Here is a 24,496-nt window from a genome sequence, read left to right on the forward strand (position 1 = left end):
AGAAGTTCTCCTCCCCTCTCTGAAGAAGGGTTTCGGCCCGAAACGTTACCTATTTCCCTCGCTCCATGGATGCTGCTGCTGCGCCCGCTGAGTTTCTCCAGCATTTTTGTACACCGTCTATGCATCTTTGTGTCTTTTCATAGAAACATAGAAACATAGACAATAGGTGCAGGAGTAGGCCATTCGGCCCTTCGAGCCTGCACCGCCATTCAATATGATCATGGCTGATCATCCAACTCAGTATCCCGTACCTGCCTTCTCTCCATACCCCCTGATCCCCTTAGCCACAAGGGCCACATCTAACTCCCTCTTAAATATAGCCAATGAACTGGCCTCAACTACCCTCTGTGGCAGAGAGTTCCAGAGATTCACCACTCTCTGTGTGAAAAAAGTTCTTCTCATCTCGGTTTTAAAGGATTTCCCCCTTATCCTTAAGCTGTGACCCCTTGTCCTGGACTTCCCTAACATCGGGAACAATCTTCCTGCATCTAACCTGTCCAACCCCTTAAGAATTTTGTAAGTTTCTATAAGATCCCCTCTCAATCTTCTAAATTCTTCGTAAACCAGCAAACTGCAGTTCCTTGTGTCTCCTTGCGTTTTTTTCACTGCGGGCGACATTGATAGAACTGGAAGCGGGTTTGTCCTTTATGCCTGCAGATATTGTTTCATATTTTGGGAATTAATAAAGCCTTTCAGAACAGCCACTGATCCTATCTGAGCAGATCAATCACGAGGATATGAAGCGAGCCGGGATAATTAAAGGCACCCGCTGTTGATGCGGACGCGCGTTCACTAATCTGATCGCTCCGATTCCAACAGGAAATTAGTATCTTTATACTTTGGGAAACCTTATTGTGACACCTCCCTAGAATAAGCTCCAGAGATCTATATCTCAGCCATCGCCTCCGAGTTAAGTAGCAAAGAGTCTGTATCAGATGGTTGCCTTGGAGAGTCACCCACACCTCCCGAAGATCACCCCTCATCCTCCTGCACTCCATAGAAACATAGAAACATAGAAATTAGGTGCAGGAGTAGGCCATTCGGCCCTTCGAGCCTGCACCGCCATTCAATATGATCATGGCTGATCATCCAACTCAGTATCCCGTACCTGCCTTCTCTCCATACCCTCTGATCCCCTTGGCCACAAGGGCCACATCTAACTCCCTCTTAAATATAGCCAATGGACTGTGGCCTCAACTACCCTCTGTGGCAGAAAGTTCCAGAGATTCACCACTCTCTGTGTGAAAAAAGTTCTCCTCATCTCGGTTTTAAAGGATTTCCCCTTATCCTTAAGCTGTGACCCCTTGTCCTGGACTTCCCCAACATCGGGAACAATCTTCCTGCATCTAGCCTGTCCAACCCCTTAAGAATTTCCCCTCCAAGGAACAGAGCATCGAGCCACAAGAGTCAGAGTGGAAACGGGCCCTTCTGCCCAACGTGTGTCCCAGCTACACTAGTTCCACCTGCTCGTGTTTGACCCCATAACACGGTCAAAGTCAAAATCAAACCCATATCAAAGTCAAAGTCAATCCCTTTCCACCTGTCCTATCCATGTTCCTGACGAACTGTTTAAGAAGGAACTGCAGGTGCTGGAAAATCGAAGGTAGACAAAAGTGCTGGAGAAACTCAGCGGGAAAACTCGAAGGAAATAGGCAACGTTTCGGGCCGAAATCCTTCTTCAGACTGATGGAGGTGTGGGGGGGTGGGGAGCGGGGAGAAGAAAGGAAAAAGGAGGAGGGCTGAGGAAGAGGTAGGAAGGGGAGGAGACAGCAAGGGCTACCGGAACTGGGAGAATTCGATGTTTATGCCACTAGGGTGCAGACTGCCCAAGCGGAATATGAGGTGCTGTTCCTCCAATTTACGGTGGTGCTAGCTCCGGCCATGGAGGAGGCCCAGGACAGAGAGGTCAGATTCGGAATGGGAGGGGGAGTTGAAGTGCTGGGCCACCGGGAGGTCAGGTTGGTTAATGCAGACCGAGCGGAGGTGTTCGGCGAAACGATCGTCAAGCCTATGCTTGGTCTCACCCATGTAGATCAGTGAGCAATTTTGGGCCCCATATCTGAGGAAGGGTATGTTCTCTCAGGAGAGGGTCCAGAGCAGGTGGACAAGCCACATTTATTTCTCCGAATGGCCGAATTCTGCTGCTATTACTAATGACCTTAAGACCGTCTAACCTTATGACCTTACCGTCCCGTATCTCTATGTCTCCCTCCTCCCTGACTCTTTTAGTCTGAAGAAGGGTCTCGACCCGAAATCTCGCTAGTTTCTTCTCACCGCAGATGCTGGCGGTCCCGCTGAGTTACTCCAGCATTTTGTGCCTTTGCTAAAACGAATGGGAATGTGAAGTTGAAATGGCTGGCAACCAGAAGATCCCATCGGCCTAGGCAGACGGAACAAAATTGTCCAGCGAAACGATCGCCATGTCTACGTTTGGTCTCGCCCCGCCGAGTTAAGGGCCTGTCCCACTTGCATGCGATTGCAAGCGTTTGGCGCGACCAAACGTGGTCCCTTGCGGCGTACGGGCACCGTCTGGCCCGGCTGGGACCGGTCCCACTTCGAAGCGCGGAGTTGTGCGGGGCTGGTCCCGACATCGCGCGGGGCTCCGAAAAACTGACCGTGTCCGAAACCTTCGCGCGCCAACGGCCTGTCGGCACGCAGGCGCATTGCGGTCGTGCGCAGCGTCTTGACGGTCTACGCCTAGTGCGTGAGATTGTGTGATGACGTCACCGCCCGGTGTGGCGTTGCATGATGATGTCACCGCCCGACGCCGTGCGACGCCCAAATTGAGTCGGCCCGCTTCCTGCCCAGCTGATTGGGTAAGTATGATGCAAATAGAGTCACGCGCGAATATAGCGCGTACTTAGCACGAACCTCGCTTCCGTTTGGTCGCGCCAAACGCACGCAATCGCATGCAAGTGGGACAGGCCCTTTACTTTGTGCCTACCTCCATCACACCTCAAACTCAGTCACAGTGCGGTCCCCATCTGCTGGTTGCTGACCAACATGCAGCCATTACAACCAAATACCTGGAGGCAAGAGGAACTGCAGGTGCCGGGGACGATCAGCCACGATCACAATGAATGGCGGTGCTGGCTCGAAGGGCCGAATGACCTCCTCCTGCACCTATTGTCTATTGTCTATTGTCTATCCTCTCCACATCCATTCTATCCAGGCCTTTCGCGTTCAGTAAGCACTGGAGTAACTCGACAGGTCAGGCAGCATCTGTGGAGGGAAATAGGCAGAAGGCAATAGACAACGGACAATAGGGGCAGGAGGAGGCCATTCGGCCCTTCGAGCCAGCACCGCCATTCATTGTGATCATAGCTGATCATCCCCCTATCAATAACCCGTGCCTGCCTTCTCCCCATATCCCTTGATTCCACTAGCCCCTAGAGCTCTATCTAACTCTCTCTTAAATCCATCCAGTGACTTGGCCTCCACTGCCCTCTGTGGCAGGGAATTCCACAAATTCACAACTCTCTGGGTGAAAAAGTTTTTTTCTCACCTCAGTCTTAAATTACCTCCCCTTTATTCTAAGACTGTGTGGCCCCTGGTTCTGGGCTCGCCCAACATTGGGAACATTTTTCCTGCATCTAGCTTGCCCAGTCCTTTTATAATTGTATATGTTTCTATAAGATCCCTCATCCCCTCATCCTTCTAAACTCCAGTGAATACAAGCCTAGCCTTTTTCAATCTTTCCTCATATGACAGTCCCGCCATCCCAGGGATCAATCTCGTGAACCTACTCTGCACTGCCTCAATCACAAGGATGTCCTTCCTCAAATTAGGAGACCAAAAGTGTCTCCTATTTTTTTCCTATCTAGCTTGTCCAGTCCTTTTATAATTTTATATGTTTCTATAAGATATCCCCCCTAAAGAGATGGGACAAAGCCTGGTCAGTGATAGGTGGATACAAGTGTGGGTGGGGGGGGGGGGGGGGGTGTTAGTTGGACAACGGCTAGAGAAATGAAAAGGACAAAAAATGTGAGATAAGGAGACAAGGATACAAGAGGCTCAAATTGTAAACCTGGAGAGTTCCACCATGGCATGGAATGACAATTCCAATGCATAGGAACGGCACAGTTGCTTCCTGACTGCGCCCGAGACGCAGGTTCGATCCTGACTACAGGTGCTGCCTGTACGCAGTTGTACATTCTCCCTGCTGCGGCATTCTATGTAACATTGGCTGAGTATTGAAGGGTATTAAAGATTGCCCACCAGCGCCTTCTCTCCTTGTTTATTTCCAGTCAAAACAAGCACGTAAATTAACATTCATATTTACAATTATCTTAACACCTACATTATAATTAGACACTTACAGAAATAACTTAAACACTTGAAGTGCTGCTGCTGCTGCTGTATTGCAGTCGCTGCCTCAAAAAGGCTGGCAGCATCATCAAAGACCCACACCATCCTGGCCACACACAATCATCTCCCTGCTACCTTCAGGTAGAAGGTACAGGAGCCTGAAGACTGCAACGTCCAGGTTCAGGAATAGCTACTTCCCCATCAGCCATTAGGCTATTAAACCGGGCTCGGACAAAACTCTGAACATTAATAGCCCATTATCTGTTATTTGCACTTTACCAGTTTATTTATTCATGTGTGTATATACGTATATAATGGTATATGGACACACTGATCTGTTCTGTAGTCAATGCCTACTATGTTCTGTTGTGCTGAAGCAAAGCAAGAATGTCATTGTCCTATCAGGGACACATGACAATAAACTCACTTGAACTTGAACTTGTTTATCTTGTAGATTCGAGGAAATGCAGGTGCTGGTTTACAAGAGAAAAGTGCTGGAGTAACCCAGCGGGTCAGGCAGCATCTCTGGAGAACATGGATAGGTGACATAAAAACATAGAAACATAGACAATAGGTGCAGGAGTAGGCCATTCGGCCCTTCGAACCTTCACCGCCATTAAATATGATCATGGCTGATCATCCAATTCAGTATCCCATCCCTGCCTTCTCTCCATACCCCCTGATCCCTTTAGCCACAAGGGCCACATCTAACTCCCTCTTAAATATAGCCAATGAACTGGCCTCAACTACCTTCTGTGGCAGAGAATTCCAGAGACTCTCTGTGTGAAAAATGTTTTCCTCATCTCGGTCCTAAAAGATTTCCCCCTTATCCTTGAACTGTGACCCCTTGTACTGGACTACCCCAACATCGGGAACAATCTTCCTGCATCTAGCCTGTCCAACCCCTTAAGAATTTTGTAAGAGGGATTCAAAGTCACATTAGTAAAATTGCAGATGACACAAAGCTGGATGGATGCTATGAGAATGCAGGGTGACTTGGGACAGGTTGGGGGAGTGGGCAGATGCATGGCAGATGAAGTTTAATGTGGATAAATATGAGGTTATCCACTTTGGTAGCAAAAACAACTACCTTCTGTGGCAGAGAATTCCACAGATTCACCACTCTCTTTGTAAAAAATGATTTTCTCATCTCGGTCCTAAAAGACTTCCCCCTTATCCTTAAACTGTGACCCCTAGTTCTGGACTTCCACAACATCGGGAATAATCTTCCTGCATCTAGCCTGTCCAACCCCTTAAGGATTTTGTAAGTTTCTACAAGATCCCCCCTCAATCTTCTAATTTCTAGCGAGTACAAGTGACGTCTTGGGCCAGTTTATCCTGCGGTCATTTTAATAGCATTATGCCCCTGTCCCACTTAGGAAACCTGAACGGAAACCTCTGGAGACTTTGCGCCCCACCCAAGGTTTCCGTGCGGTTCCCGGAGGTTGCAGGTGGTTGCCGGAGGTTGCAGGTGGGTAGGGAGACTGACAAAAACCTCCGGGAACCGCACGGAAACCTTGGCTGGGGCGCAAAGTCTCCAGAGGTTTCCGTTCAGGTTTCCTAATTGGGACAGGGGCATTAGGATATGAATCGTCACAGAGATAGTCACATCACAGGTTAAAAAGGGCCTTACAGGTAGTCATTGGCCTCACAGGTAGATACGGTGGCTGGAAAGGCTTTCGGCACATTGGCTTTCACCAGTCAGATCTCACTGGGTTAAGATTAAACGTGAACTTTGAGATAATTTAAGACACAAAATGCCTGAGTAACTCAGCTAGTCAGCAGAAGGTTAAGGGGGGACTTGATAGAGGTCTTTAAAATGATGAGAGGGATAGACAGAGTTGACGTGGACAAGCTTTTTCCATTGAGAGTAGGGAAGATTCAAACAAGAGGACATGACTTGAGAATTAAGGGACAGAAGTTTAGGGGTAACATGAGGGGGAACTTCTTTACTCAGAGAGTGGTAGCTGTGTGGAATGAGCTTCCAGTGGAAGTGGTGGAGGCAGGTTCGATTTTATCATTTAAAAATAAATTGGATTATGTATAAATAAAATGTATTATGAAAATATATATTAGGCACTTTGGTGCCATATGACTGTGCTTACTTCTAATAAAATAAAATATAAAAAAAAAAAAAAAAATAATTGGATAGGTATATGGACGGGAAAGGAATGGAGGGTTATGGTCTGAGCGCAGGTATATGGGACTAAGTGAGAGTAAGTGTTCGGCACGGACTAGAAGGGCCGAGATGGCCTGTTTCCGCGCTGTAATTGTTATATGGTTATATGGTTAGTAACTCAGTCAGGGTAACTCAGAAACATGGAATGGCAGATACCGGTTTACAAAAAAAAGGCAAAGTGCTGGAGTAACTCAGCAGGTCAGGCAGAAAAGGAAGAGGTGATGTTTGGGTCGAGGCCCTGAGACTTCAGCTTTGAGATAGATGAGTTTAGTTTCGGGTCTGCGGACGGCGGCACCGGGAGCCCGCGGGTCCCTGGAGGGAGACCGCTTTTCAGGGCTCCTGCAACGGCGAATTCTCCCGCCCGAGTTGCGGGGTTGAAGAGCTCCTGGAGCGGGGCCTCACTACACTGCCCCGCGCGGCTGGAATGGCCGCGAGACTTTGCGAGCGCACACCGGGGGCTCCAACACCAAGACCCGGTGTGCGACCTCGCACCACCCGGCGTGGCTTCAATGGCCGCGGGACAATCGCCATCGCCAGCCGGGGGCTTTGACTTTGACTCTGACATCGGGGGGGGGGTGGGGGGGAGGAGAGTGCAGTGGAGAGATAAGTTTATTTGGCCTTCCATCACAGCTATGTGATGGATGTTTATGTTAAATGTAATTATGTTGTGTCTGGGGTCTATTTGTGTGTAATGTATGGCTGCAGAAACGGCATTTCGTTTGGACCTCCAGGGGTCCAAATGACAATTAAATTGACTCTTGACTCTTGACTATTTAGTTTAGAGATACAATGTGAAAACCAGGCACCTTCCTCCCATCGAGTTAACGCTGACCAGAGATCCCCGTACACTAGTTCTATCTTACACACTAGGGACAACTTACAGAAGCCAATCTACCTACAAACCTGCATGCCTCTGGAATAGGCAATAGACAATAGACAATGGGTGCAGGAGTAGGCCGTTCAGCCCTTCATTCAATGTGATCATGGCTGATCATTCCCAATCAGTACCCCGTTCCTGCCATCTCCCCATATCCCCTGACTCCGCTATCTTCAAGAGCCCTATCTAGCTCTCTCTTGAAAGTATCCAGAGAACCCGCCTCCACCGCCCTCTGAGGCAGAGAATTCCACAGACTCACAACTCACCGTGTGAAAAAGTGTTTCCTCATCTCTGTTCTAAATATGCAGATGATACCAAGATATTGGGGGGTTGTGGATAATGAAGAGGATTTCCAAAGTCTACAGAGTGATTTAGGCCATTTGGAAAAATGGGCTGCAAGATGGCAGATGGAGTTTAATGCTGATAAATGTGAGGTGCTACACCTTGGCAGGACAAATCAAAATAGGACGTACATGGTAAATGGTAGGGAATTGAAGAATGCAGTTGAACAGAGGGATCTGGGAATAACCGTGCATAGTTCCTTGAAGGTGGAATCTCATATAGACAGGGTGGTAAAGAAAGCTTTTGGTGTGCTAGCCTTTATAAATCAGAGCATTGAGTATAGAAGCTGGGATGTAATGTTAAAATTGTACAAGGCATTGGTGAGACCAAATCTGGAGTATGGTGTACAATTTTGGTCGCCCAATTATAGGAAGGATGTCAACAAAATAGAGAGAGTACAGAGGAGATTTACTAGAATGTTGCCTGGGTTTCAACAACTAAGTTACAGAGAAAGGTTGAATAAGTTAGGTATTTATTCTCTGGAGCGCAGAAGGTTAAGGGGGGACTTGATAGAGGTCTTTAAAATGATGAGAGGGATAGACAGAGTTGATGTGGACAAGCTTTTCCCTGTGAGAATAGGGAAGATTCAAACAAGAGGACATGACTTCAGAATTAAGGGACAGAAGTTTAGGGGTAACATGATGGGGAACTTCTTTACTCAGAGAGTGGTAGCGGTGTGGAATGAGCTTCCAGTGGAAGTGGTGGAGGCAGGTTCATTGGTATAATTTAAAAATAAATTGGATAGGCATATGGATGAGAAGGGAATGGAGGGTTATGGTATGAGTGCAGGCAGGTGGGACTAAGGGAAAATAATTGTTCAGCACGGACTTGTAGGGCCGAGATGGCCTGTTTCCGTGCTGTAATTGTTATATGGTTATATGGTAAATGGCTTACCCCTTAATCTTAAACAGTGGCCCCTGGTTCTGGACACCCCCAACATTGGGAACATGTTTCCTGCCTCTAGTGTGTCCAAACCCTTAATAATCTTATATGTTTCAATAAGAAACCCTTTCATCCTTCTAAACTCCAGAGTGTACAAGCCCAGCTGCTTCTCAGCATATGACAGTTCCGTCATCCTGGGAATTAACCTTGTAAACCTACGCTGCACTCCCTCAATAGCAAGAATGTCCTTCCTCAAATTAGGGGAACAAAACTGCACACAAGACTCCAGGTGTGGTCTCACTAGGGCCCTGTACAACTGCAGAAGGACCTCTTTGCTCCTATACTCAACTCCTCTTGTTAAGAAACATAGACATAGACATAGAAAATAGGTGCAGGAGTAGGCCATTCGGCCCTTCGAGCCTGCACCGCCATTCAATATGATCATGGCTGATCATCCAACTCAGTATCCTGTACCTACCTTCTCTCCATACCCCCTGATCCCTTTAGCCACAAGGGCCACATCTAACTCCCTCTTAAATATAGCCAATGAACTGGCCTCAACTACCTTCTGCGGCAGAGAATTCCACAGATTCACCACTCTGTTTTTCTCATCTCGGTCCTAAAAGATTTCCCCCTTATCCTTAAACTGTGTGGCCCCTAGTTCTGGACTTCCCCAACATCGGGAACAATCTTCCTGCATCTAGCCTGTCCAACCCCTTAAGAATTTTGTACGTTTCTATAAGAACCCCCCCTCAATCTTCTAAATTCTAGCGAGTACAAGCCGAGTCTATCCAGCCTTTCTTCATATGAAAGTCCTGACACCCCAGGATGCCAACATGCCATTGGCTTTCTTCACTGCCTGCTGTAACTGCATGCTTACTTTCATTGACTGATGAACAAGGACACTCAGATCCCATTGTGGGAGGAAACCGGAGTCAAACAGGCAAACTCAGTACTGACAGCACCTGTAGTCATTCCATACGGAGGCTGCACATTCTTCCCTGTGACCCCCATGGATTTTCTCCGGGTGCTCCGGTTTCCTCCCACAAAGATGTGCGGGTTTGCTTTGCAATAATTGGCTTCAGCAAATAGGTCACCTTTTCACCTTCCCCAGAGATGCTGCCTGACACATCGAGTTACTCCAGCACTTTGTGTCTTTTTGTTTTTTGTAAAGCAGCATCTGCAGTTCCTTGTTTCTCTGCTTTCCTTTACCAGCTGAGAGACAGCCATAAGAACAGGAGGATAGACACAACATGCTTCCGTAACTCAGCGGGACAGGCAACACCTCTGGAGAGAAGGTATGGTCGATGTTTTCGGGTCGAGACCCTCCTTCAGACTGAGAGTCAGGGGAGTTGGAGTCTGGAGATATGGAAGGATAAGCGTGAAAATGTGAAAGTGTACACCAGTCATTGAAGGTAGGCATGCAGGTGCAGCAGGCAGCGAAGAAAGCGAATGGTATGTTAGCATTCATAGCAAAAGGATTTGAGTATAAGACCAGGGAGGTTCTACTGCAGTTGTACAGGGCCTTGGTGAGACCACACCTGGAGTATTGCGTACAGTTTTGGTCTCCTAATCTGAGGAAAGACATTCTTGCCAATAGAGGGAGTACAGAGAAGGTTCACCAGACTGATTCCTGGAATGTCAGGACTTTCATGTGAAGAAAGACTGGATAGACTCGGCTTGTACTCGCTAGAATTTAGAAGATTGAGGGGGGATCTTATAGAAACTTACAAAATTCTTAGGGGGTTGGACAGGCTAGATGCAGGAAGATTGTTCCCGGTGTTGGGGAAGTCCAGAACAAGGGGTCACACAGTTTAAGGATAAGAAGGAAGACTTTTAGGACCGAGATGAGAAAATCATTTTTCACACAGAGAGAGTGGTGAATCTGTGGAATTCTCTGCCACAGAAGGTAGCTGAGGCCACAGTTCATTGACTATATTTAAGAGGGAGTTAGATGTGGCCCTTGTGGCTAAAGGGGATCAGAGGGGTATGGAGAGAAGGCAGGTACGGGATACTGAGTTGGATGATCAGCCATGATCATATTGAATGGCGGTGCAGGCTCGAAGGGCCGAATGGCCTACTCCTGCACCTAATTTCTATGTTTTATGTTTCTAAATGATAGATCAAAGAAGGGTGTCGACCCGAAACATCGCCCGTTTCTTCTCTCCAGAGATGCTGCCCGTCCCGCTGAGTTACTCCAGCATTTTGTGTCTCTCTTCGGTGAACACTAGCATCTGCAGTTCCTCCCTAGACATGTAATAACAGGAGGTTCACTAAGGGAGGCACTACCTCAATAGGTGCTTAGGCCTGAAGTCCCACACCACCAGGTTCAGGAACAGATACTTACCTGCAACCTCCTGCAGTTGTACAGGGCCCTAGTGAGACCACACCTGGAGCATTGTGTGCGGTTTTGGTCACCAAATTTGAGGAAGGACATTCTTGCTATTGAGGGAGTGCAGCGTAGGTTTACAAGGTTAATTCCCAGGATGGCGGGAGGGTCATTTGCTGAGAGAATGGAGCAGCTGGGCTTGTACACTCTAGAATTTAGGATCCTATTGAAACATATAAGATTGTTAAGGGTTTGGACACACTAGAGGCAGGAAACATGATCCCGATGTTGGGGGAGTCCAGAACCAGGGGCCACACAGTTTAAGAATAAGGGGCGGTGGAGGCGGGTTCTCTGGATACTTTCAAGAGAGAGCTAGATAGGGCTCTTAAAGATAGCGGAGTCAGGGGATATGGGGAGAAGGCAGGAACAGGGGTACTAATTGTGGATGATCAGCCATGATCACATTGAATGGCGGTGCTGGTTCGAGGGGCCGAATGGCCTACTCCTGCACCTATTGTCTATTGTCTAACCACCAGCACAACCCCAACCCTATCTCGGCAACAGGTCACCCCCCCCCCCGGGTGGGAAGGAACTGCAGATGCTGGTTTAAACCAAAGATGGGCACAAAATCCCTGAGTAACTCAGCGGGATAGACGGAATTGGTGATGTTTCAGGTCGAGACCCTTCTTCTGACTGAAGAAGTTACCACAGACCGCCTCTGCACTATCATAGAAACATAGAAAAATAGGTGCAGGAGGAGGCCATTCGGCCCTTTCGAGCCAGCACCGCCATTCATTGTGATCATGGCTGATCGTCCCCTATCAATAACCCGTGCCTGCCTTCTCCCCACATCCCTTGACTCCACTAGCCCCAAGAGCTCTATCTAACTCTCTCTTAAATCTATCCAGTGACTTGGCCTCCACTGCCCTCTGTGGCAGGGAATTCCATAAATTCACAACTCTCTGGGTGAAAAAGTTTTTTCTCACCTCAGTCTTAAATAACCTCCCCTTTATTCTAAGACTGTGGCCCCTGGTTCTGGACTCGCCCAATATTGGGAACATTTTTCCTGCATCTAGCTTGTCCAGTCCTTTTATAATTTTATATGTTTCTATAAGATCCCTCCCCTCATCCTTCTAAACTCCAGTGAATACAAGCCTAGTCTTTTCAATCTTTCCTCATATGACAGTCCCGCCATCCCAGGGATCAATCTCGTGAACCTACGCTGCACTGCCTCAATCACAAGGATGTCCTTCCTCAAATTAGGAGACCAAAACTGGACACAATACTCCAGATGTGGTCTCACCAGAGCCCTATACAACTATATAAACATATAACAATTACAGCACGGAAACAGGCCATCTCGGCCCTACAAGTCCGTACCGACACAACTTTTTTTCCCTTAGTCCCACCTGCCTGCACTCATACCATAACCCTCCATTCCCTTCTCATCCATATGCCTATCCAATTTATTTTAAATGAGCGTAAGCATTTTAAGCATATTTTGCATATTTTGCACAACTGCACTGTCTTTGTGGTTTTGCACAATCAATTTATCTTTAACCATCATGTTTCATGTGCAATTAATGGTTTTTGCCTAATTAGGACACAGAAAGCTGGAGTAACTGAGCGGGGTCAGGAAGCGTCTATGGAGAAAAGTAAGAGGTGACGTTTCGGGTAGGAACCCTTCTTCTGTCGGAAAGGGGAGGAGGGGGGAGGCAGAGGGGGAAGAAACCGGAGGCGTGCAGAGGCCAGAACTAATCTGGGCCGGCAACAGATGACCTGGGTAAAGGTGGAGCCCACAATGGTTCATTGTTGGCTGGGGTTACTTGAAATGAGAGAAATCAACGCTCACACCCTTGGGTTGAAAGCTGCTCAAGCGGGGGTGCGGTTGAGTCTTTGTGCCTGTGATACCGCTGCAAGCTAGCTGTTCATTGCACCTCGCCGCACTTATGCACATGACAGTAGACACGACTTGTCCTCACTTTCATTTCAAATTTTAGAGATACAGCATTGAAACAGGCAGGCCCTTCGGCCCACCGAGTTCATACTGGCCCATCGATCACCCCCCCCCCCACCCCCGTACACACTAGTTCCATGTTATCCTACCCTCTCTCACACTGGGGCCAATTAACTTAGGGATGTGGGAGGAAACCGGAGCACCCGGAGGAAACCCCGTGCCGTCACTGGGGAGAACATGCAAACTCCACAAGGACAGCACCCAGAGGAAAGTCTAACCCGGAGCACCCGAATTAGATGTGGCCCTTGTGGCTAAAGGGACCAGGGGGTATGGAGAGAAGGCAGGTACAGGATACTGAGTTGGATGATCAGCCATGATCATATTGAATGGCGAATGGTGCAGGCTCGAAGGGCCGAATGGCCTCTACTCCTGCACCTATTGTCTATGTTTCTAAACCTCAGGGGAGAAGGTGCAAACTCCACATGGACAGCACTCCACAGAGTCAGGATCTATCACCTGTGCCGCCTTGACTTGACTTGACTTGCTTTGACGAGTGTTGGCCAGTTTTTCAACGAGGCTAAGCAGAGTTCATGAGCCACGAGCCAAGAGTGTTTTATTGTCATATGTATTGAGATGGAACAATGGACAATTCTTACTTGCAGCAGAGCCACAGGTTTGTAAACGCAGCACTCAGTCGACAAACAAAATAAATTTCGATAAATAAAAAAAAAAAAAAATCATAAATAGTGCAAAAACAAAAATCAAGCCCCAAGTCCCTGGTGTAACTAAGGCAGTTCGTAGTTCGGAGTTTGACTTGGAGTTCGTAGTGTTCAATAGCCTAATGGTAGAAGGGTTGAAGCTGTCCCTGAAACTGGACATTACAGTTTTCAGGCTAGGTACACAAAATTGCTGGAGAAACTCAGCGGGTGCAGCAGCATCTATGGAGGGAAGGAAATAGGCGACGTTTCGGGCCGAAACGTCGCCTATTTCCTTCGCTCCATAGATGCTGCTGCACCCGCTGAGTTTCTCCAGCTTTTTTGTGTGACCTTCTCCACTCCCTTGTCTCACGCTAATCTTTCCCCCTCTGAACGCACACTGTTGAAGAAGGGTTTCGGCCCGAAACGTCGCCTATTTCCTTCGCTCCGTAGATGCTGCTGCACCCGCTGAGTCTCTCCAGCAATTTTGTGTCCCTTCGATGTTCCAGCATCTGCAGTTCCTTCTTGAGCACAGTCTCCAGGCTCCTGTACCTTCTTCCCGATGGTTGAGGTGAAACGGGAGCGTGGCGAAACGGGACACCTGTAGATCCCTCCGACGGTGGTGGGGGGGTCAGTGCCGGCGGTGGGCCCCACACAATTGTAAATCCCATTCATTCCTGGGCGTTCAAGTTGCCGAACCGTTCAATCGGACGCCCGATCCACCGCCTCCGATACTACGGCTCCATCGTCAGCCGTGAGTCGTCCACAAACAACGGCGGTGGGGATCAGCGGAGCTAAAGATGGAGTTGGAACTGTGTGCATCTACTCGGTCATGGCTATAGAGTGAGTGGAGCAAGGGGGGGGCTGAGCACAGTGGTCGAGTTGATGCCTAATATGCCCCCTGTCCCACTTAGGAAACTGAACGGAAACCTCTGGAGACTTTGCGCCCCACCCAAGGTTTCCGTGCGGTTCCCGGTGGTTTTTGTCAGTCTCCCGACCTGCTTCCACTACCCGCAACCTCCGGAGACCACCTGCAACCTCCGGCAACCACCTGCAACCTCCGGCAACCACCTGCAACCTCCGGCAACCACCTGCAACCTCCGGCAACCACCTGCAACCTCCGGCAACCACCTGCAACCACCTGCAACCTCCGGCAACCACCTGCAACCTCCGGCAACCACCACCTCCGGCAACCACCTGCAACCACCGGCAACCACCTGCAACCTCCGGCAACCGCACGGAAACCTTGGGTGGGGCGCAAAGTCTCCAGAGGTTTCCGTTCAGGTTGCCTAAGTGGGACAGGGGCAATAAGGATAAAGGGGAAATCCTTTAAAACCGAGATGAGAAGAACTTTTTTCACGCAGAGAGTGGTGAATCTCTGGAACTCTCTGCCACAGAGGGTAGTTGAGGCCAGTTCATTGGCTATATTTAAGAGGGAGTTAGATGTGGCCCTTGTGGCTAAGGGGATCAGGGGGTATGGAGAGAAGGCAGGTACGGGATACTAAGTTGGATGATCAGCCATGATCATATTGAATGGCGGTGCAGGCTCGAAGGGCCGAATGGCCTACTCCTGCACCTAATTTCTATGTTTCTATGTTTCTATGTTAATACTCAGCGGGACAGGCAACATCTCTGGAGGGAAGGGATGGGTGAAGTTTCGGCTGGGGACCCTTCTTCCGAGAAAGGTCTAGTTCCCCTCTCCCCCGACTCCCAGTCTGAAGAAGGGCCTCGACCCCAAATCTCACCCATTCCCTCCAAAGCCACCCAAGGGCTCCAGAGGTTTCCGTTCAGGTTTCCTAAGTGGGACATGGGGCGTAATAGAGCCAGAGCCTCAGGTTCCATCCTGACCTCAGCTGCTGCCTGTACGGAGTTTGCGCGTTCTCGCCGGGACCTCGTGGGTTTTCTCCTGGTGCTCCGGTTTCCTCTCACACTCCAAAGACGTGCAGGTTTGTAGGTTAATTGGCCTTCTGTAAATAGTCCCTCGAGTGTGGGGTGGTGCTAGTATACGGGGGGGGGTGGTCACTGGTCAGAGAGGACTCGATGGGCTGAAGGGCCTGGTTCCACACTGTATCTCTAAGCTAAACTGTTGCGTTTTTTGGAAATCCCGATGCTTACACACAGCCTCCAAGTCATTTCAAGATGAACTCAATAGATTTAAGTGATTAGACTCTTAGTCTGAAGAGGGGTCCCGACCAGAAACATCATCTATTCCTTCTCTCCTAAGTTGCTGCCTGACCCGCTGAGTTACTCCAGCATTTTGTGTCTTTTCTTCGATATATATATACACCAGCATCTGCAGTTCCTTCCTACACAAGGGTTGCTTTGATGTGAAGAGGATCGGGCAGGAGAATGGATTTGAAAGCACTGAGTGTTTAAGAAGGAACTGCAGATGCTGGAAAATCCAAGGTAGACAGGAATGGTGGAGAAACTCAGCGGGTGCAGCAGCATCTATGGAGCGAAGGAAATAGGCAACGTTTCGGCCCGAAACGTTGCCTATTTCCTTCGCTCCGTAGATGCTGCTGCACCCGCTGAGTTTCTCCAGCATTTTTGTCTACCTTTGAAAGCACTGATCTCACAGAAAGGCCCAAAGGACTACAAACAAGGAACTGCAGATCGCTGGTTAAATATGGGAGCAGGGAGGTTCTACTGCAGTTGTACAGGGTCTTGGTGAGACCACACCTGGAGTATTGCGTACAGTTTTGGTCTCCAAATCTGAGGAAGGACATTATTGCCACAGAGGGAGTGCAGAGAAGGTTCACCAGACTGATTCCTGGGATGTCAGGACTGTCTTATGAAGAAAGATTGGATAGACTTGGTTTATACTCTCTAGAATTTAGGAGATTGAGAGGGGATCTTATAGAAACTTACAAAATTCTTAAGAGGTTGGACAGGCTAGATGTAGGAAGATTGCTCCCGATGTTGGGGAAGTCCTGGGCAAGGGGTCACAGCTTAAGGATAAGGGGGAAATCCTTTAAAACCGAGATGAGGAGAACTTTTTTCACACAGAGAGTGGTGAATCTCTGGAACTCTCTGCCACAGAGGGTAATTGAGGCCACAGTTCATTGGCTATATTTAAGAGGGAGTTAGATGTGGCCCTTGTGGCTAAGGGGATCAGGGGGTATGGAGAGAAGGCAGGTACGGGATACTGAGTTGGATGATCAGCCATGATCATATTGAATGACGGTGCAGGCTCGAAGGGCCGAATGGCATACTCCTGCACCTAATTTCTATGTTTCTATGTTTCTATGTTAATACACAAAAGGACACAGAGTGATGGTGTCTCTCAGCGGGTCAGGCACCACTCTCAAACTCAAAACGTCACCTATCCGTGTTCTCCACAGATGCCGCCATTGAAACATATTAAGGGTTTGGACATGCCAGAGGCAGGAAACATGTCCCCGGTGTTGGGGGAGTCCAGAACCAGGGGCCACCCACAGTTTAAGAATAAGGGGGTAAGCCATTTAGAACGGAGACGAGGAAACACTTTTTCACACGTGGAGTGGTGAGTCTGCGGAGTTCTCTGCCTCAGAGGGCGGTGGAGGCCGGTTCTCTGGATGCTTTCAAGAGAGAGCCAGATTCAAAGGTCTCCATGCTGTATCACTCTACATGGTCAACTCATTGAAAGGAAGATTTCTTTTCACACAGAGAATTGTGAGTCTGTGGAATCCTCTGCCTCAGAGGCCGGTTCTCTGGCCACTTTCAAGAGAGAGGCAGATAGGGCTCTTAAAAATAGCGGAGTCAGGGGATATGGGGAGAAGGCAGGAACGGGGTACTGATTGGGGATGATCAGCCGTGATCGCATTGAATGGCGGTGCTGGCTCGAAGGGCCGAATGGCCTACTCCTGCACCTATTGTCAATTGTCTATTGTCTATTGTTTAAGAAGGAACTGCAGATGCTGGAGAATCGAAGGTTACACAAAAATGCTGGAGAAACTCAGCGGGTGCAGCAGCATCTATGGAGCGAAGGAAATAGGCGACGTTTCGGGCCGAAACTCTTCTTCAGTCTGAAGAAGTGTTACGGCCCGAAACGTTGCCTATTTGGCACAGAAGGCGTCTCGTGCTCTTGAACAATGAAGCATATCAACAATAACATTGGTGGCCGTGATGTAAATGCCTTGGAGATGTGGCCGATGCATTTCATGTTCGATTCTTAATGGATGTTAACCTGGCCTTTCGCAACCTTGTTGTGGGATGGGGAGGGGGGGGGGGCACGGTGACACAGCGGGAGAGTTGCTGCCTCACAGCGCCAGGGTTCCAGGTTCGATCCTGACCACGGGCGCTGTCTGTACGGAGCTTTGTACCTTCTCCTCTGTGAGCACGTGGGCCTTTTCCACGAGTGCTCCTGTTTCCTCCTGTAGGTCAATAGGTTTCGATAGCGAATGGTATGTTGACTTTCATTGCAAAAGGATTTGAGTATAGGAGCAGGGAGGTTCTACTGCAGTTGTACAGGGTCTTGGTGAGACCACACCTGGAGTATTGCGTACAGTTTTGGTCTCCTAATCTGAGGAAGGACATTATTGCCATAGAGGGAGTGCAGAGAAGGTTCACCAGACTGATTCCTGGGATGTCGGGACTGTCTTATGAAGAAAGACTGGATAGACTTGGTTTATACTCTCTAGAATTTAGGAGATTGAGAGGGGGATCTTATAGAAACTTACAAAATTCTTAAGGGGTTGGACAGGCTAGATGCAGGAAGATTGTTCCCGATGTTGGGGAAGTCCAGGACCAGGGGTCACAACTTAAGGATAAGGAGGAAATCCTTTAAAACCGAGATGAGAAAAACCAGTTGACGCCACAGTTCATTGGCTATATTTAAGAGGGAGTTAGATGTGGCCCTTGTGGCTAAAGGGATCATGGGGTATGGAGAGAAGGCAGGTACGGGATACTGAGTTGGATCATCAGCCATGATCATATTGAATGGCGGTGCATGGCCGAATGGCCTACTCCTGCACCTAATTTCTATGTTTCTATGATAAACCAGTAAGTTGTCCTTCATGTGTGTGTGTGTGTGTAGGATGGTGCTAGTGTGTGGGTTGCACGGACTGGGTGGGCTGAAGGGTCTCTAAACTAAAAAAAAAAAAAGAACTCATTTGCAGGAAGGAACTGCAGATGCTGGTTTCACCATATAACCATATACCAATTACAGCACGGAAACAGGCCATCTCGGCCCTTCTAGTCCGTGCCGAACACTTACTCTCACCTAGTCCCATCTACCTGCACTCAGACCATAACCCTCCATTCCTTTCCCGTCCATATACCTATCCAATTTATTTTTAAATGATAAAAACGAACCTGCCTCCACCACTTCCACTGGAAGCTCATTCCACACAGCTACCATTCTCTGAGTAAAGAAGTTCCCCCTAAACTGATTGGGGATGATTACACCGAAGATAGACACAAAAGGCTGGAGTAACTCAGCGGGACAGCAGGCAGCGTCTCTGGAGAGAAGGAACGGGGGACGTTCCGTCTGGGTGGAGACCCTTCTTCAGGCTGGGAGTCGGGGGGGGGGGGGGGGGGGGGGGGGGGGGGAGACCAGTGATATGGGAGGGTTAAAAATAGCTCAGTTCTTCCTGGGTTGCTTTTAGGATTTGATCAGGATTACCAACTCCAGTGCAAAAGACAAAATCGGGGGGGGGTTGGAAGGAGGTGGGGGGTGGAGATGGGGGGTGAGGGGTTGGGGGGTGAGGGGTTGGGGGGATGTGTGGGGGGGTGGGGGGGTGTGGGGGAGAGGGGAGTGGTGGGGGGGGAGAGGGGGGGGTGGGGGTGGGGGGTGGGGGGAGGGTGGGGTGGGGGGGGGGGTGGAGGGGGGGTGGGGGTGGGGGGTGGGGGGGGGGTGGGGGGGGGTGGGGGTGGGGGGGGGGGGGGAGGGGTGGGGGGGGGGGGGGAGGGGTGGGGGGGGGGGGGGGGGGGGGGCGTGGGGTGGGGGGGGAGGGGGGGGGGGGGTGGAGGTGGTGGAGGTGGGGGGGAGGGGTGGGGAGGGGGGTGGGGGAGAGGGGGGTGCGGGGGTGGAGATGGTGGAGGTGGAGGGGTCAGGGGGATGTTGGGTGGTCCGTGGCAAGATCACACCCATTCAGTGATAGTGTCCATTGATGTTGTTGATGCCAGCGATGTTCCCAATGGTGCCCAGGTGCCCCCCACCCACGGGGCTGAAGTGGGAGGGGGTCTGTAGCCCGTGACCCGGGTACATAGCCGGGGCAGACCCCGACCAGTAGGAGAAGCCGGAGGGCGAGACGTTGGAGGTGACCAGGTTGAGTTTGGGGATGTCGGAGAAGGGGATGTGGGCCAGGTTGGTCTGGAACTTGTAGAGGGCGTGCTCGGCGGCGGAGGGCTGGCACACCTGCGCCAGGCCGTGGAAGTCGAACTTGTAGGCGTAGCGCTTGCCGTGGATCTTGGTCATGATGTTCTTGTCATAGTAGTAACGCAGGGCCCGGCTCAGCTTGTCGTAGTTCATGTTGGGCTTGCTCTTGCGCTCCCCCCAGCGCCGCGCCACCTCGTCAGGGTCGGTCAGCTTGAACTCTCCGTTAGTGCCTTCCCAGGCGATGCAGTTCACGTTGGCGCTGTCCGACAACAGCTCCAGGAGGAACTGCCACAACTGGATCTGACCACTGCCTGCAGCAACAAACAACAAACCAAGTCAAGTCAAGTATAACCATCTATCTCTATATATATAAAACTCAAATCCATCCGTCCGCCTGCAGTACGGATCCCTTCCTGCCTTTTGCTTCGTTGACGGCTGCTCCTTCCTATCAGCTTCCAACACACTTCGAAACAAAGTTGCAAGACAGGAACACTCTGAACTTTTCACTGCTGCAGCAGGGAGGGGAGGTGCAATTGAGGGAGGCAGGGGAGTGCTGGAAACTTACATTTGGCAACGGCTTCAGTTCCATTGGAGGAGACGGGTGCATGGTGGAATATTGGGTTGGGGGGAATCGCACCATTGGGGGAGCAGACCCAACGGGTCTGCACTTGGTCTAGTATATTATTAAAGCTTTATTTCAGACACAGGTCCATATACACATCAAACAGTACAAAGAATTACAAAGATACATTAAGAAATTGCATATTAGCCTAAAATATATATAAGCTATTGCACCAATGCCATCTTAGCATATAACCATTACATAGAAACATAGAAGGCCATTCGACCCTTCGAGCCTGCACCGCCATTCAATATGATCATGACTGATCATCCAACTCAGTATCCTGTACCTGCCTTATCTCCATACCCCCTGATCCCTTTAGCCACAAGGGCCACATCGAACTCCCTCTTAAATATACCCAATGAACTGTGGCCTCAACTACATTCTGGTGGCAGAGAATTCCACAGATTCACCACTCTCTGTGTAAAAAATGATTTTCTCATCTCGGTCCTAAAAGATTTCCCTCTTATCCTTAAACTGTGTGACCCCTTGTTCTGGACTTCCCCAACATCGGGAACAATCTTCCTGCATCTAGCCTGCCCAACCCCTTAAGAATTTAGTAAGTTTCTATAAGATCCCCCCTTACCAGATTCAGATTTAGATTCAGATTTATTGTTATTGTGCAGTGTACAGTACAGAGACAACGAATTACAGCACAGAAACAGCCCATCTCGGCCCTTCTAGTCCGTGCCGAACACTTACTCTCACCAAGTCCCATCTACCTGCGCTCAGACCATAACCCTCTATTCCTTTCCCGTCCATATACCTATCCAATTTATTTTTAAAAGATAAAATCGAACCTGCCTCCACCACTTTCACTGGAAGCTCATTCCACACAGCTACCACTCTCTGAGTAAAGAAGTTCCCCCTCATGTTACCCCTAAACTTGTGTCCCTTCATTCTCAAATCATGTCCTCTTGTTTGAATCTTCCCTACTCTCAATGGGAAAAGATTATCCACGTCAACTCACACACACACTATCTAAATTTCTGGATTTCGGAGGAATTAAAGGACATGGGAAACGGGGAATGGAACTTGTGAAGGGAGTAGAGGGTCACCCATTGAATGGCAGAGCAGACAGATTAGCACCGATGTAGAGGGATATGGGCCCGACGCAGGCAGGTAGGACGAGTGTCGGTTGGCCAGCATGGGCAAGTTGGGCCGAAGGGCCTGTTTCCATGCTGTATGACTCTGTGTCTCTGTGATTCTACAAGGATGGGAATGTGAACATTGAGGTGTTAATCAATGTATCGCACCCCCCACCCCCCTCCCCCGCAACCACATGTTCGGGGAACAGACCCAACGGGTCTGCACTTGGTCTAGTATCTATTAAAACACTGTGTGTGTGTGTGAGTGTGTGTGTGTGGTGAATCTGTGGAATTCTCTGCCACAGAAGGTAGTTGTTTTTGCTACCAAAGTGGATAACCTCACATTTATCCACATTAAACTTCATCTGCCATGCATCTGCCCACTCCCCCAACCTGTCCCAAGTCACCCTGCATTCTCATAGCATCCTCCTCACAGTTCACACTGCCACCCAGCTTTGTGTCATCTGCAATTTTACTAATGTGATTTTGAATCCCTCTTACAAAATTTTTAAGGGGTTGGACAGGCTAGATGGAGGAAGATTGTTCCCGATGTTGGGGAAGTCCAGAACTAGGGGTCACAGTTTAAGGATAAGGGGGAAATCGTTTAGGACCGAGATGAGAAAAAACATTTTTCACACAGAGAGTTGTGAATCTGTGAATTGGAATTCTCTGCCACAGAAGGTAGTTGAGGCCACAGTTCATTGGCTATATTTAAGAGGGAGTTAGATGTGGCCCTTATGGCTAAAGGAATCAGGGGGTATGGAGAGAAGGCAGGGATGGGATACTGAGTTGGATGATCAGCCATGATCATATTGAATGGCGGTGCAGGATCGAAGGGCCGAATGGCCTCTACTCCTGCACCTATTTTCTATGTTTCTATGTGAAACGTATCTCCTCGAAAACCAGACGCCGAAACAGTCACAGTCAGTGCAGCGTATGGAACAACCCTGCTGCCTACCCAACCTTGTTAGTGCTTGACGTCTTGCCCGAGTCTGAAGAAGGGTCTTGAGTATAGCAGTCGAGACATCATGTTACAGTTTCACAACACTTTGGTAACGCCCCTGTACCACTTTCCGGAGTTACTCACAAATTCTCCCGAGTTTCCCCCTTGATTCAAACTCGGGGAATGTTCGTTAGCGAGTCCGTAGGAGGCCGTAGATGTATCGTAGCGGCTCGTAATGCCAGCCGTGGGCATCAGGTAAGTCGAGACGTTTTTTTCACCATGTTGAAAAATGTCCAAGAGTAAAAAAGAATAGCCCTGAGTACCTACGGCTGGCATCTCCGAGTTTGGATCAAGGGGAAAGGTCAGGAAAATCCATGGATGACTCAGGAAAGTAGGACAGGGGCCTGAGGCAGCATTTGGAGTATTGTTCATGAATTCATGTTTGTGTTATAGACAATAGACAATAGACAATTGGTGCAGGAGTAGGCCATTTTGGCCCTTCGAGCCAGCACCGCCATTCAATGCGATCATGGCTGATCATCTCCAATCAGTACCCCGTTCCTGCCTTCTCCCTGACTCCGCTATCTTTAAGATCCCTATCTAGCTCTCTCTTGAAAGTATCCAGAGAACCGGCCTCCACCGCCCTCTGAGGCAGAGAATCCCACAGACTCACCACTCTCCGTGTGAACAAGTGTTTCCTCGTTTCTTTACCCCCTTATTCTTATTCTTTTCGGAGCAGAATTGGGGCATTCGGAACATCGAGTCCACTCCGCCATTCAAACACGGCTGATCTATCTTTCCCTCTCAACCTAATTCTCCTGCCTTCGCCCCCCACCAACACCACGGCACACAATCACCTAACCCACAGTCAACAATGGACCATTGTGGGCTCCATCTCTCCGTGATCATCATTGCTTTTAGATTGTGTGCCCTGGTGTTCATTAAGTGACAGGTTGGTGGGGGGGGGGGGTGTTTGGAGATGTCCCACCAGCATGCGATTGAGGCATACGGGCCGCGCGGGGCCGGTCCCACTTCGATCGCCAGAGGCGTATTTGGAGTTGTACGGGGCTGGTCCCGACATCGCGCGGGGCTCCGAAAATCCCGCACTGTCCGAAAATTCCGCGCGCCAACGGCCTGTCGCAATGAGGGCGTACGCAGCGTCTGGACGGCGTACACCTAGCACGTGGCGTAGCGCGATGAGGTCACCGCCCAGCGCCGCGCAACATCCAAATTCAGTCGGCCCGCCTCCTGCCCAGCTGATTGGTGATTATGACGCAAATTACGTCACGCGCGTACTTAGCGCGTATTTAGAGCGTACTTAGCACGAACTCCGCTTGCGTTTGGTCGCGCTAGACGCACGCAATCGCATGCTGGTGGGACATGCCCTTTATGGTTCATGCATTCCATGGTCATGCCCCAATCTCTCCTTCGAGGAGATTTACTAGAATGTCGCCTGGGTTTCAACAACTAAGTTACAGAGATAGGTTGAACAAGTTAGGTCTTTATTCTGAATTAAGGGACAGAAGTTAGGGGTAATATGGGGGGGAACTTCTTTACTCAGAGAGTGGTAGCGGTGTGGAATGAGCTTCCAGTGGAAGTGGTGGAGGCAGGTTCGTTGGTATCATTTAAAAATAAATTGGATAGGCATATGGATGGGAAGGGAATGGAGGGTTATGGTCTGAGTGCAGGCAGGTGGGACTAAGGGGAGAATACGTGTTCGGCACGGACTAGAAGGGTCGAGATGGCCTGTTTCCGTGCTGTAATTGTTATAGGGTTATACCTGGCACCTTACCTTTCTGTACCCTGGGCTCAGAGACCCCCACGCACCCTGCTTTCCCTCCTTCAGGATATTATCATGAGCCGATCTGGGGGGAAAACAGCAATGAATCATGGCGAAGATACAGCAAAATCCTATAAATCGGGACGAATGTTAGTTAGTTGAGGCGGAGATACAGTCTTCCGACTAGTCGGGGCGG

At 49.5% G+C, this 24,496-nt stretch overlaps 1 protein-coding gene across 1 annotated transcript; it reads right to left on the bottom strand.

Annotated features, from left to right (window-relative positions):
• Window positions 1–19,617: 19,617 nt before the first annotated feature.
• On the bottom strand, window positions 19,618–24,404 carry fev (FEV transcription factor, ETS family member; the record flags this gene model as incomplete). The annotated part of the gene is given in 3 exon segments (XM_055631667.1): window positions 19,618–20,174; window positions 24,308–24,377; window positions 24,380–24,404. Coding segments are annotated over 3 exon segments (630 nt in total), but the record flags the coding sequence as incomplete, so codon positions are not given.
• Window positions 24,405–24,496: the final 92 nt, after the last annotated feature.

The sequence above is a fragment of the Leucoraja erinacea genome, unplaced genomic scaffold (assembly GCF_028641065.1).
Source record: "Leucoraja erinacea ecotype New England unplaced genomic scaffold, Leri_hhj_1 Leri_852S, whole genome shotgun sequence".
Lineage (NCBI taxonomy): Eukaryota > Metazoa > Chordata > Chondrichthyes > Rajiformes > Rajidae > Leucoraja > Leucoraja erinaceus.